The sequence below is a fragment of the Prenolepis imparis genome, unplaced genomic scaffold (genome assembly GCF_030444845.1).
Source record: "Prenolepis imparis isolate NDT839.2.m4 unplaced genomic scaffold, iyPreImpa1.0 SCAF_7, whole genome shotgun sequence".
Taxonomy (NCBI): Eukaryota; Metazoa; Arthropoda; class Insecta; order Hymenoptera; family Formicidae; genus Prenolepis; species Prenolepis imparis.
In genome coordinates, this window is record NW_028141165.1 from 16,074,150 (window position 1) to 16,088,759 (window position 14,610).

General features: G+C 57.2%; 4 protein-coding genes across 4 annotated transcripts; 1 reads left to right on the top strand and 3 right to left on the bottom strand.

The window, feature by feature from the left end:
* Window positions 1-6,239: 6,239 nt before the first annotated feature.
* Window positions 6,240-6,893, top strand: LOC145938277 (uncharacterized). Its single transcript, XM_083041769.1, has one exon. It carries the CDS (start codon window positions 6,240-6,242, stop codon window positions 6,891-6,893), a length of 654 nt encoding a protein of 217 aa, XP_082897895.1.
* A 2,596-nt stretch (window positions 6,894-9,489) lies between these two features.
* Window positions 9,490-11,211, bottom strand: LOC145938278 (uncharacterized). The gene has a single exon (XM_083041770.1). The coding sequence runs from the start codon at window positions 11,209-11,211 to the stop codon at window positions 9,490-9,492; it is 1,722 nt and encodes a 573-aa protein (XP_082897896.1).
* On the bottom strand, window positions 11,211-13,421 carry LOC145938279 (uncharacterized). The gene has a single exon (XM_083041772.1). It carries the CDS (start codon window positions 13,419-13,421, stop codon window positions 11,211-11,213), a length of 2,211 nt encoding a protein of 736 aa, XP_082897898.1.
* LOC145938280 (uncharacterized) lies at window positions 13,421-14,434 on the bottom strand. The gene has a single exon (XM_083041773.1). It carries the CDS (start codon window positions 14,432-14,434, stop codon window positions 13,421-13,423), a length of 1,014 nt encoding a protein of 337 aa, XP_082897899.1.
* Between the last annotated feature and the right edge of the window lie 176 nt (window positions 14,435-14,610).

Genomic DNA, 14,610 nt, shown 5'->3' on the forward strand with positions numbered 1-14,610 from the left:
GCGGAGCAGTCCAGGGGGGGCGGGTGTCGCCCGGTTGGCGGCCGCACGGCGTAAGCCCTGCGGCCAGGGGTAGGGCGGCATCCGCCCCCGCCGCCGCCCCCTTGCCATATTCCTCCCCCAGGGGAGGGCCTCGGCGGTGCCCCAGGCCGATGGTCGAATCTCGTAAAGGGAGGGAACCGCGGCCTGGGGGCACGGGGGATCATAGGGGCCCAGAAACAAACTGGGTCCCATTGCACGTGGTCCCCCCGGGAAGGGACGCGGCAGCGGCGGCCCTTTCACCGGTGCCATAGAGCGCCGGTGGGAGGGCACCACTGCCTGCGGTGAGGACTCCCCCCTTCTGGGGAGAGCCCTCAGGAGAAGAGCCCCCGGAGCGTCGGCCGAATCTCCCGTCCCTTTAGGGTGGGAGAGGGAGCCCCGCTTGGGGGGCGGGGGCTGGCGACTCGAGCGGGACCACTCGAGCCGTGACCCCGCCCCCCAAACTCTTTGGGAGGGCGTGACGTGGGGGCGGTGCCCCCCTGCGTCAGAACCGGGAAAGGACCGCACGACCAATTCGCGGGGGAGAGTATCCTCCTTTCGGGGAGGATGCTCTCCTGAGAAGGTAGGGCCAGGGGATGGCAAGAAGTCATGCTCGGCAGTTCCTTGCCATCCCCATAAACGCCAGCGAAGGCACCCGCTGTGGTTTTAGTGAGGTAGGTCTTGGACCCCATCGTCGATCCACATGTGAATCGATGATGGGGGACAAGGAGTCCCACATAACCCTCATCCCCTACCCGGGAGGTGAGTGGTACCATGAGGTTTCCACAGCGCAACAAAAAAAAAAAAGGGGGGTGCATCATGGTATTCATGCAATATTTGTTTCTTTTCTTCCTCTGTGTAAATTTTCTCATCGTCGGCGCTTGCTTCGTCCTTTTCTATCGCGTGTATTTTTCGTTCTTGCGCTGATTCGGTTAAGTCTCGGAATATATTGCGGCTCAGTGCATCGGCGTTCGCATTCGCTCGTCCGGCCTTGTGAATTATTTCGTAATCGTATTCTTCTAACTTGAGTCTCCACCGGATTAGCCTTGACCCGGGATCGCTAACATTGAATAGCCACATTAATGGTTTATGGTCGGTCACGATTTTAAATTTCGTGCCGTACACGTATGGCCTAAAATGTTTTACGGCCCATACTATAGCAAGTAGCTCTTTTTCCGTGGTATTATTATATAATTTTTTTCTGCCCGCGATAGAACTCTGCTGGCGTAAGCAATTGGCCGGTCGTTGCCTACCTTTCCTTGTGACAACACTGCTCCGATTGCATAGTCGGAAGCATCGGTAGTCACTATGAATTCTTGTGTGAAGTCAGGATATTGCAGCACTGGCGCAGTCATCAGTTTTCCTTTTAGTGTGTCGAAAGCGTTTTGCTGTTCCGTGGTCCATTTAATTTTTTCCGCTTTTGTGGTAAGCTTGGTTAACGGCTTGGCAATCTTTGAAAAATCTCCTATGAATTTTCTGTAGTATCCGGCGAGACCTATAAATGATTGTATGCCTTTTATCTTTTTTGGCGTTGGAAATTCTTTAATTGCCGTTAACTTCGATGGATCCGGAGATATTCCGTTTTCCGAAATTATGTGACCCAGATAAATCACTTCTTTGCGTAGGAATTCGCATTTGTCCGGCTGCAGTTTTAAATTATTTTCTCGAAGTCTCTGTAATACTTTTTTAAGTCGGTTATTGTGGTCCTCTAGGCTTGCTCCGTATATGACGATGTCGTCTAAGTAAACTACGCATTTGAGTCCTTGCATTCCGGTGAGTACGGAGTTCATCAATCGCTGGAAGGTTGCTGGCGCATTCTTCAACCCGAACGGCTTTCGATTGAATTCGTTATGTCCGTAGGGCGTTGAAAATGCTGTTTTGTTTTTATCTCGCTTGGACATCGGGATTTGATGATATCCCGACGCCAAATCCAGCGTTGTGAAATATTTGGCGTTTCCTAACTGGTTCAATATGTCAGTGATATTGGGCAGTGGAAATGAGTCGCCTATGGTTAAGTCATTTCCCCCCCGTGGACCACCACCTTGGCGTGGTGGGGGGGCTCACCCTTCGCAAGGGGATAGCCTTGTGAGGGGTGCCAAGAGTGGTCCGTACCTCGTGTTAAGAGGTATACTTCCCCCCGGTTTCTGGGGGCTGCCCCTGGTTTCTGGGGGCTGCCCCTGGTTTCTGGGGGCTGCCCCTGGTTTCTGGGGGCTCCTCCTGGTCTGTGGGAGTCTTATCACAGTCCGGGGGGACGGGGCCCACTTTCTCGTTAGAGCTTCGGCTCGTATGTGGTAAGGGATGGCGACCCGGAATTCGAACGCCCGGTGGTATAGCACCGTTAGGAGAGGACACTGCACTTCGGCGCTTGTCCTCCCGCCATGCAGTCTGCGGCCTCGGCCGCCGGGGTTCTGTTCCGTGTCTCTGGGGGGGGGGGGGTATTTTCGGGGTTTATTCCCGGGGGTGTCCCCCCCGGTCTCGGGGTGGGGTTTTGTGCGGCGGGGGCCGCAGGGGGAGGGGGACCAGCCGTGACTACCCGAAGGGCCTTGCCCGGAGGGTTTACCCGAGGGGCATTGCCCGGAGGGAGTCACGCCGGTCAGTCGCCGGGGCCGCTCGGACGATTCCGAGGCTGGGCCCGGCGACGAGTAGGAGCCTCAGGGTGCTGGTTGGAGGGTTCGCCCTCGTCCCAGCGTCCCTGGGGTTGGCCGCACCCGGGCCACTCGGAATTATTCCGAGCTCGGGCCGGGAGCGGCGGAGGAGGCCTGCATGGTTACTCGAGGGACTTTGCCCGGAGGGGTTATCCAAGGGGCATTGCCCGGAGGGTGCCATGCGGGTCTGTCGTCGGGGCCGCTCGGACGTTTCCGAGGCGGGGCCCGGCGACGAGAGAGGAGCCCCGGGGCGCCGGTCGGGGGTCCCAGGCTGGGTAGCCTGGGTCCCCGTCACGGCTCCCTGGGGTTGGCCGTTCCCGGGCCACTCGGACGTATTCCGAGGTAGGGCCGGGACGGCGGAGAAGGCCACGCGTGGTTACCCGAGGGGCTTTGCCCGGAGGGGTTACCCAAGGGGCATCGCCCAGAGGGTGCCACGCGTGTCTGCCGCTGGGGCCGCTCGGACGTTTCCGAGGCGGGGCCCAGCGGCGAGAGTAAGTACTCCTGGCCGGTCGGGACCGTTTCCCCTTCCGAACCGGCCGGTCAGGAGAAGGTGTGTCCTTTTCGCCGGCAGTGATTAACCGGCGGGGGGACGGCTGGTCGTCACGGCGTGTAGGGTAGGGCCGGGGAGCGGCGACCCTGTCCAAAGCGTCCGTGGGGCCCCCCGAGTGGCGTCACCTGCGGAGATATCCCCGTTGTCGGAGGCGGGGGACCCCTGAAACCCCATGGGGGAGTCAAACCCCTCATGGGGGAGTAAGGGGCTCGGAGTCCTGTGCGCGGGGGTGCGGTATCCCCCCGGCCCGCGACATAAGCCGGCCCCCCGGGAGTCCCCGGGGCACCGGCTTGGTGGGCGATTCCGGTCATGTTTCGGGTCGTCCCCTGGCCGGTGGGAGATACGCCGGCCGGTCGAGCCTCCGCAGGGAGTGGGAAAAACCAAAATGCAGACCCTTAAAAACATCACGACGAAGGAGGGAGGTGGGATGGCAGTGAGGACCAAACCAGGTCCCAAATCTAGCAAGCCGAGGGTTACTGAGATGCGAAAGGTCTCAGTATGCCTGAGGCGCTAGGATGTGAAGGCGGTAGCGGGCCCTTCCAGAATGCAAGAAGAGGACCTGGCAACACCGCATAGTCAAACAGTCACATTTGCTGACTACTTGCCAAGGATGGCAACAACGAACCGCCCGCCCAGCGCGAAAAAGCGCAACAAGGGCAGTTGCCAGATGCTTCCTGCAAACGGGAACGAGGCGGCAGGGAACGACGGGGATAGAATGGAGATATCAACTGATGAGGAGGTTGATGTTACGGACTTCCCCGAATTGATCACGGGTCAGAAGAGGAAGAAGAGTGGGCGCCTCGTCACCACCGGGGAATTTGAGAAGAAAAATGCCTTACAGGCTAAGGAACGCGCCGAAAAAGAACGCAGGGGAGAGGCAGAGATGCACGACCCGACCACGCCAATAAGCAACAGCAAGGCGTGGGACAGGCTCGAGCAGAAGGCAGCCGAATTTGCCGACGAGGTCTTGCAAGCGCCGACACTTGATGTTGCCGCCAAAGGGTTGGAGAGCATTACCGTGCTAAAATAATGCGCGGTAATGAGCAAAAACTTGAAAGGGACGGTACAAAAAGATATGGCGGACGCGGCCTGCTACCTTCAGGCCGCGATAGCCGCTCTGGCCGCGTCGGCTATGACGGCCACAATTACTAGCAGCCGAGAAGGGGAGAACGAGTTGAAGGCGCTTCAACGCCAGAATAAGGAGCTCAGGGCTGAAATGCTCACCCTGAAAAATGAGATGAAGCGCCTCAGGGAAGAAAGAGGAAAAATGAAGGGGAAGAAACCCCAAGTGACGCCTCCAAGGATAGCACACGGTGAGAAAGATCCTAGCAGGGAAAGGGAAAACATCCCTCAACCCTCACCGGTCCTACCAGTGACGGAGATGGAGATGGACGCGATGATGGAAGCCACACCGCACGCGGCACCGCCAACGGTTAACAGATCCCCTGTAAAGGGGGCCGTGAAAAGGCTAGAGGACTATCCCCCCGGAATAGGTCGAGAAGATATGAGCGCGTATGACGAGCTCACCTCGCGAATACAGGGACTGCTTGACCTGAGGGAGAAGCTTAAGAGGGGAGCCAATGGCCCCCCTACGAGACCTCCCCCGAGCAAAGTGGTCCCCTCTGACGCCAACCGACAGTACCCCCGAAGGGACCGGTCCCTGCCAAGGTAAACGCCGGGAAGAAAGATAAGAAAAAGGGCGACTCCCAAAAGGATGGGAACCCACAGGGAGGCCCAAGTAAGGATGGGCCCAAACCAATAAAGGCTAAGGCCCAAATAAAGGATCCCTCCCCCAACAATCCTCCCCAGCTCCCGCAACCTCGGATGCCCAGGATTCCACCTGGGTGAAGGTTGTCGGGAGGAGAGAGGCGAGGAAAAGCCGGGCATCAACAGCAGCGCCTGTTAAACCCTCTTCCGCGAACAGTAGCGGGGCAAAAAAGGTCTCCCCCCTCTCAACAAAGAGAGGGCCGAGGGAAAGGCCGCCCCCAAGGCTGCTGGGAGGAGATCGGGGAGGATTCCAAGGACGGCGGCGGTGACAGTATCTTGCCCCGAAGGCACATACGGCGAGACCATCACCTTGGCTCGCCAAAAGATGAACCTGGAGGAGCTAGGCATCAAAGATGTCAAGGCCCGCCGAGCAGCCACCGGGGCAATCCTATACGAGATCCCCGGCGAAGGAAAGGGCAGACCTCTTTGCGGCGAAACTCAAAGAGGCTCTGGAAGGAAAGGAAGGAGTCCGGGTGACCCGCCCCTGTAAGAGGGGCGATATCAGGGTCCACGGGCTAGATGAGTCCGCAACCGTGGACGAGGTTAAGCCCGAAGTAGCGAAAGTTGGAGGGTGCCAGGCCTCCGAAATCAGATCGGGACAAATCCGTTTCAGCAAGGGGGCCATGGGCACCCTGTGGATGCAGTGCCCAGTCGCGGCCGCGGCCAAGGTGGCCGCGGTGGGCAAAGTGAAAGTAGGATGGGTGGTGGCCAGGGTGGAGCCCCTTAAAGCGCGCCCTCTCCAGTGCTTCCGTTGCATGGGGAGAAGGCACGTTAAGAAACAATGTAGCAGCCCAACTGATCGAAGTGGCTGCTGCTATAACTGCGGCTCCCCTGGGCACAGGGCTACTGAGTGCCGAAACAAGACGCACTGCGTCTTATGCGCTGAGGCCGGATTGCCGGCAAATCACCGCACTGGCGGCGATAGCTGCCGCGCAAAGAAGGGAGGAAGGGCAGTCAGGAAGGGCAGCAATCAGATGGAGAAAAAGGGAGGAGCCAAGGGGGGCTCCGGGGATGGCGGGGCCTCCCCCGGGCCTTCCCAAGGCAAAAAGAGAGAGGAGAAAGGAGGGGCTAAGGGGGGCTCCGAGGATGGCCTTGCCTCCCCCGAGCTCGCCCAAAGCCAAACAAAGGAGGCGCCCAAACCACAACGCACGCGTAAGGTAAGGGGCGCCTCCAATAAGGCAAAGGCAGGAGCAAACGCGCCCCCGGCTCAAAATAGCGAGCCAATGGAGGTGGTCACGGAGGAAGCCTAAGCATCGCCAGTTATGGCGAAGAAAATAGGCCTCCTCCAGGCGAATCTTAATCACTGCGCCAGGGCCCAGGATCTTTTCTTGCACACCCTGGCGCAGTGCAAATGCGGAGTAGGGATTGCGGCCGAGCCGTATCGTGTCCCACCGGATAATCCGTGTTGGGCAACTAACGATACTGGCTCGGTCGCAATCACGTGGAGAAGGGAGACAGGCTCGCATCCATGCATAAAAATTGGAGGCGGGCGAGCGTGTGTAACCGTGGAGTGGGGTCCACTGTGGATTGTAGGATGTTACATTCCCCCCAGTGTCGACCCTGCCACGTTCGGGGATATCCTCGATGAGATCTCAATCATCGTGCAGAGGAGACTCCCCGAACCCATTGTGATCGCTGGGGACTTCAATGCCCATTCGGCGCATTGGGGTTCTCGGCGAACGAACCGCAAAGGCAGGGTCTTGGAGGATTGGGCAGCGGTTCTCGGCCTCTGTATTGTTCATCAGGGGTCGAGCAGCACCCTCGTCAGGCCGCAGGGGGAGTCCATCGTGGACTTCACATGGGCATCTCCCTCTGCGGCGGACAGGATTGAGGACTGGCGAGTGACGGACGACGAGACCCTCTCCGATCATCTATACGTTCGGATGAGGGTGGACGTCGTCCGCCGGGGGTGCTGAACCGCGCCCAAGGGGGGGACCTACCCCAAAGGTGGGCCCTACGGAGATTGGACTCCGACAGGTTGGTGGCAACCATGCTCTCGGCCATCTGGCCCGGTGCGAACGCACCGCAAGCGATCGAGGACCAGGTGGCATGGCTCGGGGCAATAATCAGAGATGCCTGTGACATCTCAATGCCCCGAGTCAGACCGAGGCCGCAGAGAGCGGCGTACTGGTGGACGGAGGAGATTGCGGATCTCAGACGCACCTCCGTCCAAGCCAGGCGCCGCTTCAAGCGACTAAGAAGGAGAAGCCTCGGCGAAGACGACGAGGGCATGACAGAGGCGCTCGAGCGGTACAGAACAGCACGTAATGCTCTGAGCGCTGCCATCAGGAAGTCAAAGGCGAGGTCCTGGGACGAACAACTCCAGGGCCTCAATGCGGACCCTTGGGGGCGCCCATATAAAGCAGTTATGAAGAAACTGAGAAGATGGACGCCCCCTGTGACGGAGGCACTGGACACAGATGTGTTAAATAACATATTATCCACCCTCTTCCCACAGTGCGACCGGGTCCCCGAATTATACATAAGGGAGCCCGTCGCGTGGGAAGGGGAATATGAAGTGTCCAGTGCCGAGCTGGCCGGGATTGCCAAGAGGCTCAGAGCCCGGGGTAACAAGGCCCCGGGGCCAGATGGCATTCCCGGAAGGGTCTGGCTATATGCCTTGACTTACCTGTCGGAGCCAATCAAACGGCTATACACAGACTGCCTACGGGCAGGGGACTTCCCCCCAGTCTGGGGTAAGGCCAATTTATTTTCAATGACTTGAGTCAAAAATGCATTGTTCACATTATTTTCGTCCGAATTATCTATTAGTGTAAGTTTTTCAGTCTCATTATAGATTACTGATTCTGACGTGTCAGAATCAGACGTTTGATAGTTGTAATTAGATACTTCTACGAAAACAGGATCAGTTTCATCATTTGCGATAATAGATACTGAAAATATATTATTTTTCAGTCGACCTTAATTGCGCCAATTTTCGTAAGACTTTAAATTTGAATCATCTGCATTCTGTGCGTAATTAACACATAAATCTTTTGCGGGTACATTAAAATTGCCATTTTTCACACCATCTGGATGTATAATGGGTGAAACTGTAACGCTATCGCCTGTTAAAAAAATATTGCATTTATTATCAGATGATGCGAAATCCTGAATATTTGTGTTTGGTATCTCATAAGTGAATTCATCTTCTGAATGCGAGTCGACACAACTCTTGGTTTCAGATTGATATTCTTCTGATATATTGACTCTTTTCGTAATAACCGAATTTGATGTCTTTGTTAACCGTTCTACCTTTAAATTTGTCAACTTCAATTCGAATTTTAATACACCACCAATAATATCCTTCAGATGGACTTTTAAAAAACGATCTATACGCACTGGCAACCGCTTTATTAATGGATTCCCTGTTAGTATGCGAGTTTTCAAATCATTAAAATATCCTTCTACATAACTCGATGTTGCATGTTTTTTATCATTAGGCAATGTAACACTAGTCCACAATGGGAATTCTGCCGCGAGTATAATTAATTGTTTCGTTCGCGATCGGGCTCGCTTTTCTTAAAGGGGAGAGGCCACGAGAGACTGTGAGAGGAGAGGTGAGAACGGGAGCGATTATGTTTGGCGGGACCAAATCACTGTAACGCGACTTCAACTCACAAACCAACGTTTATTCGAATTCTTTACATCCGTGTTGCGACGGCGGAGCACCGCGACAATGAGAGAGCGAGCGACTCTCTCGCGCCGGTTTCGCGGGCGATGCGACGGGAAAATCCGCTAGCGACGGACTTTTGTGACTCGACGAAATTGGTATTGCAAAACAGCTGTGTCTTATCGAGAGACCTCTTACTGAAGAAGGTCCCGCGCTTCGGGACGGCCCTTCTTAATCGTTCTCTCGCGCCTTACCTGCCAATCACTGGCGGTCCCGATGTCGCGTGCCGAAATTCTATTGGCCGTCAGTGACGTGCGGGTCTCTCTCGCGCTGATCGAGCGCGCGCGGCAATGAAAATAAACGCTGTCGCACATGTGTTGACGTTTGCCCGCTCAGACAACAACTCACAAATTCGGTTATTTGTCAGCGTCTTCGATCTCTGTTTTTTGTCGCGTTTACCGTGTGTCGGGTCGTTCGCGATAATCATTGCGGCAACCACGAAACTGTACACGACTCCTTGCCAAGTCTCGAATTTATCTGAGCGGGTGTCGCGTATGTAATCAGATGTGCGAGCTCGAACATTCCGCCCGCCTCGTTTGAGTCGCTCGAACGATGCACTCGCCGCCTCTACCCCTCGGACAGAGATTTTCCCCTTTTTCTCACAACGCATGATGAGTTGATTTACAAATTGAACTAACATGAAACGAAAAAACGCAGGTATAATCGGTCAAGATACATTTTTGATACCCCCCCCTTCTTATTCTGTTTTTATTCGCGCCTCGTCGTCACTCGTTGGCAGCAAAACAAGGCGGGTCACAGGTCTCTTGAACCGCGACGTCGCGGTTCGCACGGAGACTACGCGCACGAGTCCATCCTTGCCGGGGTGGACGTCGATGATTTTAGCGAGGGGCCATTTCGACGGTGGCGATGCCTCGTCGCGCAAGAGGCATACTCGCCCGATCTTGATGGTGGAGTCGCTCCTCCACCATTTCGGTCGATGATTCAGTGCTTGCAGGTATTCCTGGGACCACCTCTCCCAGAAGCTCTGCTTCATGCGCTGGATCATTTGCCAACGCGTCAGGCGGTTTTCCGCGGTGTTGAGGAGCGAGGGCTCGGGCACGGCATTCAGTGCCGTCCCTATCAGAAAGTGCCCCGGGGTCAGGGCTCCGGTGTCGTCGGGATCCTCGGAGAGGGCCTCGAGTGGCCTCGAGTTGAGGCAAGAGCGTCGACATTTCCTCGAACGTCAGAGTGGCATCGCCCAGCACTCGTCGGAGGTGCCGCTTGAGCGCCTTGACAGCCGCCTCCCACAGTCCTCCAAAATGCGGCGCCGCTGGTGGATTGAATTTCCACCGGATGCGGTCTTGACTGAGTTGGACTGCAATCCGGCGCCCCTCCTCGCTGCTCGCGGTGAAAAGCGCCCGCAATTCCTTGTCTGCACCTACAAAATTTGTTCCGCAATCACTGTACATTACCTTGCACAATCCTCTCCGGGCAACGAACCGTCGAAGAGCCGCGAGGAAGGCGCTGGCGCTGTAGTCCGAAGCGACCTCGAGATGGACGGCCTTGGTGCTCAGGCATATGAACACCGCGATAAAGGCCTTGTAGCTTCGATGTCCTCTGCCCTTGGTAGTCCTCAGTGAGATTGGCCCGGCATAGTCCACGCCGGTGTTTAGAAACGGCCTCGACGGTGTGACTCTCGGCCGTGGGAGTTCACCCATCCTCTGCTGCGCGGTCGCCGCCCGCCATTTCAGGCACGGTAGGCACCGATGGATGACTCCTTTGACCTCGAGTCGTCCTCGTGGAATCCACATTCGCTGTCGCAGCAGGCCCAGTGTCTGCTGCACGCTTCCGTGCAGGGTCTGCTTGTGACTTGCCTCTATGAACAGCTTGGAGAGGTGGGAGGCGCCCGGCAGGATGATGGGGTGTTTCTCGTTGAACGAGAGCAGAGCATGCTTCAACCTTCCACCCACCCTCAGGATGCCCTTTGGATCCAGAAACGGCGTCAAGGTCAGGAGTGGACTTCGCTTCGGCAAAGCTCTGCCTTTAGCTAGGGCGCTCAGGTCGTCTTTGAAGCCCCATGCTTGAGCGCCACGTATCCACATTTCTTCCGCTTCTTCTAGTTCGCTCACTGACAACACATCGCTCGAAGTTCGTCGGTGCGGCAGCCAGCGCCGGCACCATGCCGTGATCCGCAAGAGTTTGTGCAACGAGGAGTGTCTCGTCAGCATCGACGATTCTTCTTCGCGTGGCGACGCCGCGTGGGCGGTTGCTCTCTGCTCCAGTCCTTCGCTCGAGGCCTCCAACGCGGGGCCTGCCGGCCAGGAATTCGTCGTCGTTGTCAGCCATGTCGGTCCCTTCCACCATAGCTCGTGCGCCACAAGGTCTCGAGGAGACAAGCCCCGCGAGGCACAATCGGCGGGGTTGCAGTGTCCGGGCACGTGATGCCAATGAGCGTCGGGCACTGTTCGCTGGATCTCCGCCACGCGATTCGCTACATAAGTTGTCCACCGCGATGGATGACCTTGAACCCACGACAGCGCCACCGTAGAGTCTGACCACAGGTGAACAGTGGCATTCGCCAGCCCGATGACCTTATGAACGTGAGTCACAAGGGCAGCCATCAAGGCCGCTGTACAGAGCTCCAGTTGCGGCAGTGATACTTGCTTGACGGGCGCGACTTTGCTCTTCGCTGTATTGATGTCGTCGCGGTTCCGTCGGGATCGACCGCCCGTAGATACAGTACGGCTGCATACGCTCTTTCCGACGCGTCCGCGAACCCGTGGATTTCGATTCGATCCTTCACGCCGTGTCGGAGCCATCGAGGTACTCGGATGCTTTCAAGGCATGGTAGTTCTTCGCGGAAGCTCGCCCACAGCCCTGCGTCTTTCTCGGCTAGAGGCGTGTCCCAGTCTAGTCCTTGCATCCATGCTGTTTGAATCAGGATCTTGGCCCTTATCACCGATGGAACCAGCCAGCCCAACGGATCGTACATTTGAGCCGTGAGTGACAGCACTGTTCGTTTCGTAGCGACGGCAAGCTGATTTGGTCGGATGACGTACGAGAAGCGATCGGCGCCTGGATGCCACCGCAAGCCGAGCATGGAGTGACCTTCATCCATTCTCCAGTCGCGCAGGTCAGCATGCATCCGATCCGTCGCCGGCACTCCGGTAAGCAACTCAGCGTCGGTCGCGGACCATTTTTTCAGCGGAAACCCGCCCGCCGTGCAGAGTAACATCAGTTGCCGTTGAATCTCGAGGGCCTCTGGTATCGTGGAGGCTCCTGTCAAGACGTCGTCCACGTAGACGTCCATCTTCAGCACCGCGGCTCCCTTCGGGTAGCGCGTCTCTTCATCGTCTGCTAACTGCTTCAGGCATCGGATCGCGAGATACGGGGCGCACGCCAGGCCGTAGGTCACCGTGTTCAACCGGTACTCTTGAAACGGTCTCGTTCCGTCGGTTCGCCACACGATGCGTTGTAAATCCCGATCCTCAGGGTGCACGAGAATCTGCCGGTACATTTTCTCGGCATCGGTGGCGATGGCGTGTCGATGCCATCGCCAGCGCAGCAACACGTCCGTCAGCGCGGGCAACAGATTCGGCCCGACGATCAAGTGATTGTTGAGCGACGTGCCGGACGACAAGCGCGACGACCCGTTAAACACGACGCGTAATTTCGCCGCTCCGTCGGACTCCTTCATCACTCCGTGATGCGGTAGGTAACACACGCGCCCCGCAGGTCGTTCCTCAGTGCTCGGGATCGGCGACATGTGCTGAAGTTCCTCGTACGCGCGCATGAACTCTTCGTACTTCGCGTGGAAGGAGTCGTCGCGAGCGAATCGACTCTCGATTCGGGTCAACCACCGTGCCGCGGTTGCCCGTGTTTCGCCAAAGTCCGGTAAGGGCGTGGAGACAGGCACTCTCACCACGTATCGCCCTTCTTTGTTCCGCGCGTGGGTGCGCGCAAATAACTCCTCGCAATGAAGTTCCTCGGCGGTCAGCGGCACTGGCAGGCGAAGCATCTCCTCTTGTTCCCAAAGCCGCTTCACCATGGCCGACAATGGATCGTCGATCACGCACGTGTGTGCTCGCGTTCGTTCGCCGTCGGCGGTTGCCTCGATCGCACCAGACAAGATCCAGCCGAGGGAAGTGCTTTGCGCGATCGGTTCCTGCGGCCTCCCCTTACGCACCCCGGGTCCGAGTATCGCGGCGAACACGTCGGCTCCGAGCAGGACATCCACCAGATCAGCATCGCAAAATTCGGGGTCGGCGAGCTCGAGCCCGCGCAGGTGCTCCCACGTGTCCCTCGTCGTCGGCCCCGCGTAAATCGTGAGGCGAGGCAACACGACCGCCGACACCGTCATCGGCGGTCCGGGAAGTCGCGGTAACACGTTCAGCGTCACTCGCCCCTTGGCCACGCCCGTGTGAGTCCCTCCGATGCCGAACACGTCGACCGATGCTTGGCGGCGTGGCAGCCGCAGTCGTTGCGTCAGCGCTTCCAATATCATCGAGGCTTCCGAGCCTTGGTCGATTAACGCGCGCACGGGGTGCAAGTTCCCGAATCGGTCCGCGACGCGGATGCGTGCGGTGGCGAGAAGCACGGACCCTTTCCCCAGGGTCGATTCACGCGCGACATGAGACGTTCTCGCGACACCGGATTCCCGACACGCGTCATGCACCGACGTGTGATGTCGTTCTCGACACGCGGAGCAGCTCTTCTTCGACATGCACTCACCCAGCTGATGTTTTCCGAGGCAATTTAGGCAGAGACGGTTGGCCTCGATGGTCAGTTTCCTCTCCTTGGCTGACTTCTGGTTGTAGAGGTCACAGAGCATCAGGAAGTGGTCCTTCTGGCACAGCACGCACCGACCTCGCTTTGCCTCTGGGCGTGATGAGCGCGTGCCGACCGGCACGCATTGTCGCCCGCTTTGCCGACGCTCGCCTCTGCCTTCGGTGGATGCAACACCTCCAACGTATGTAATCGACGATCCAGGAAGTCTCGGAGATCGGCGTACGTCGGTGGCTCCACGTTCCCGCTGATGTGCTCCTCCCAGTCGCGACGCGTGCGTGCGTCGAGCAATTCCACCGTGAGGTGGACGAACAAGTCCTCATCCTGCGCAATCGGGCGGTTGATACTCTCGAGGGAGCTGACCGTGGTTCCCACGCACTGAATAATTTTCTTCAATTCATTCGCGGACTCGCCCTTCATCTTGGTCAGCGAGGTGAAGGCGGAGATGTACGAGCGCACGAGAAGTCTTCGGTTCTCATAATGCGAAGAGAGGGCTTCCCAAGCTCTCGTGTAATTCTCTGCCACCGTCGGCATGTTGCGTATAAGCGCTTCAGCATCTCCCTTCACGCTCGCTTTAAGATAGTGAAGTTTCTCCACGCTGGTGACGCCCGGTTGGCTTCCGATGACCGAGTGAAACAGGTCACGGAACGGTGGCCAGTCTGCGTACTTGCCAGAAAAATGCGGCAGTTGAATTCTCGGCAAGGTCGTCCGTTGGCGGGATTGCGGTGCGGTCGAGTCTTCTCCTTCGGGCCGCGCGGGGAAGGCGTTTCGCATGACGGCCAGTTGCGCTCTTTGCTGTAGATATGCTTCTTCGACTATGCCGGAGAAGTCCTTCTTGCAATAGTCGTGCTTGACGACAGCTTCCCAGTATGATGTGCATAAGTTCTCATGCTGCTTCTCGAACTTCTCCCAAGAATTGTCAAGGCGAAGAATCCGAGTTTCTACTGCCTCGGGCATAATGTTCGCTGTTCCGAGCTTCTTCAGATTCTCGACCATACGCGCTATGCGGGTATGCAATTCGTGCTGGCTCCGTATAACGCACTCCATCTCCATGCTCATCGTGATTCTCACTCTCACTCAGCACTATGCCGGTAGAAGGAATCCGGCTCGAAGGACCAAAATGTTTCGTTCGCGATCGGGCTCGCTTTTCTTAAAGGAGAGAGGCCACGAGAGACTGTGAGAGGAGAGAACGGGAGCGATTATGTTTGGCGGAACCAAATCACTGTAACGCGACT

Coding starts and splice junctions, on each gene's coding strand:
- LOC145938277 (XM_083041769.1), top strand. CDS start 6,240: ATGGCGAAGAAAATAGGCCTCCTCCAGGCGAATCTTAATCACTGCGCC.
- LOC145938278 (XM_083041770.1), bottom strand. CDS start 11,211: ATGGCTGCCCTTGTGACTCACGTTCATAAGGTCATCGGGCTGGCGAAT.
- LOC145938279 (XM_083041772.1), bottom strand. CDS start 13,421: ATGCTCTGTGACCTCTACAACCAGAAGTCAGCCAAGGAGAGGAAACTG.
- LOC145938280 (XM_083041773.1), bottom strand. CDS start 14,434: ATGAGCATGGAGATGGAGTGCGTTATACGGAGCCAGCACGAATTGCAT.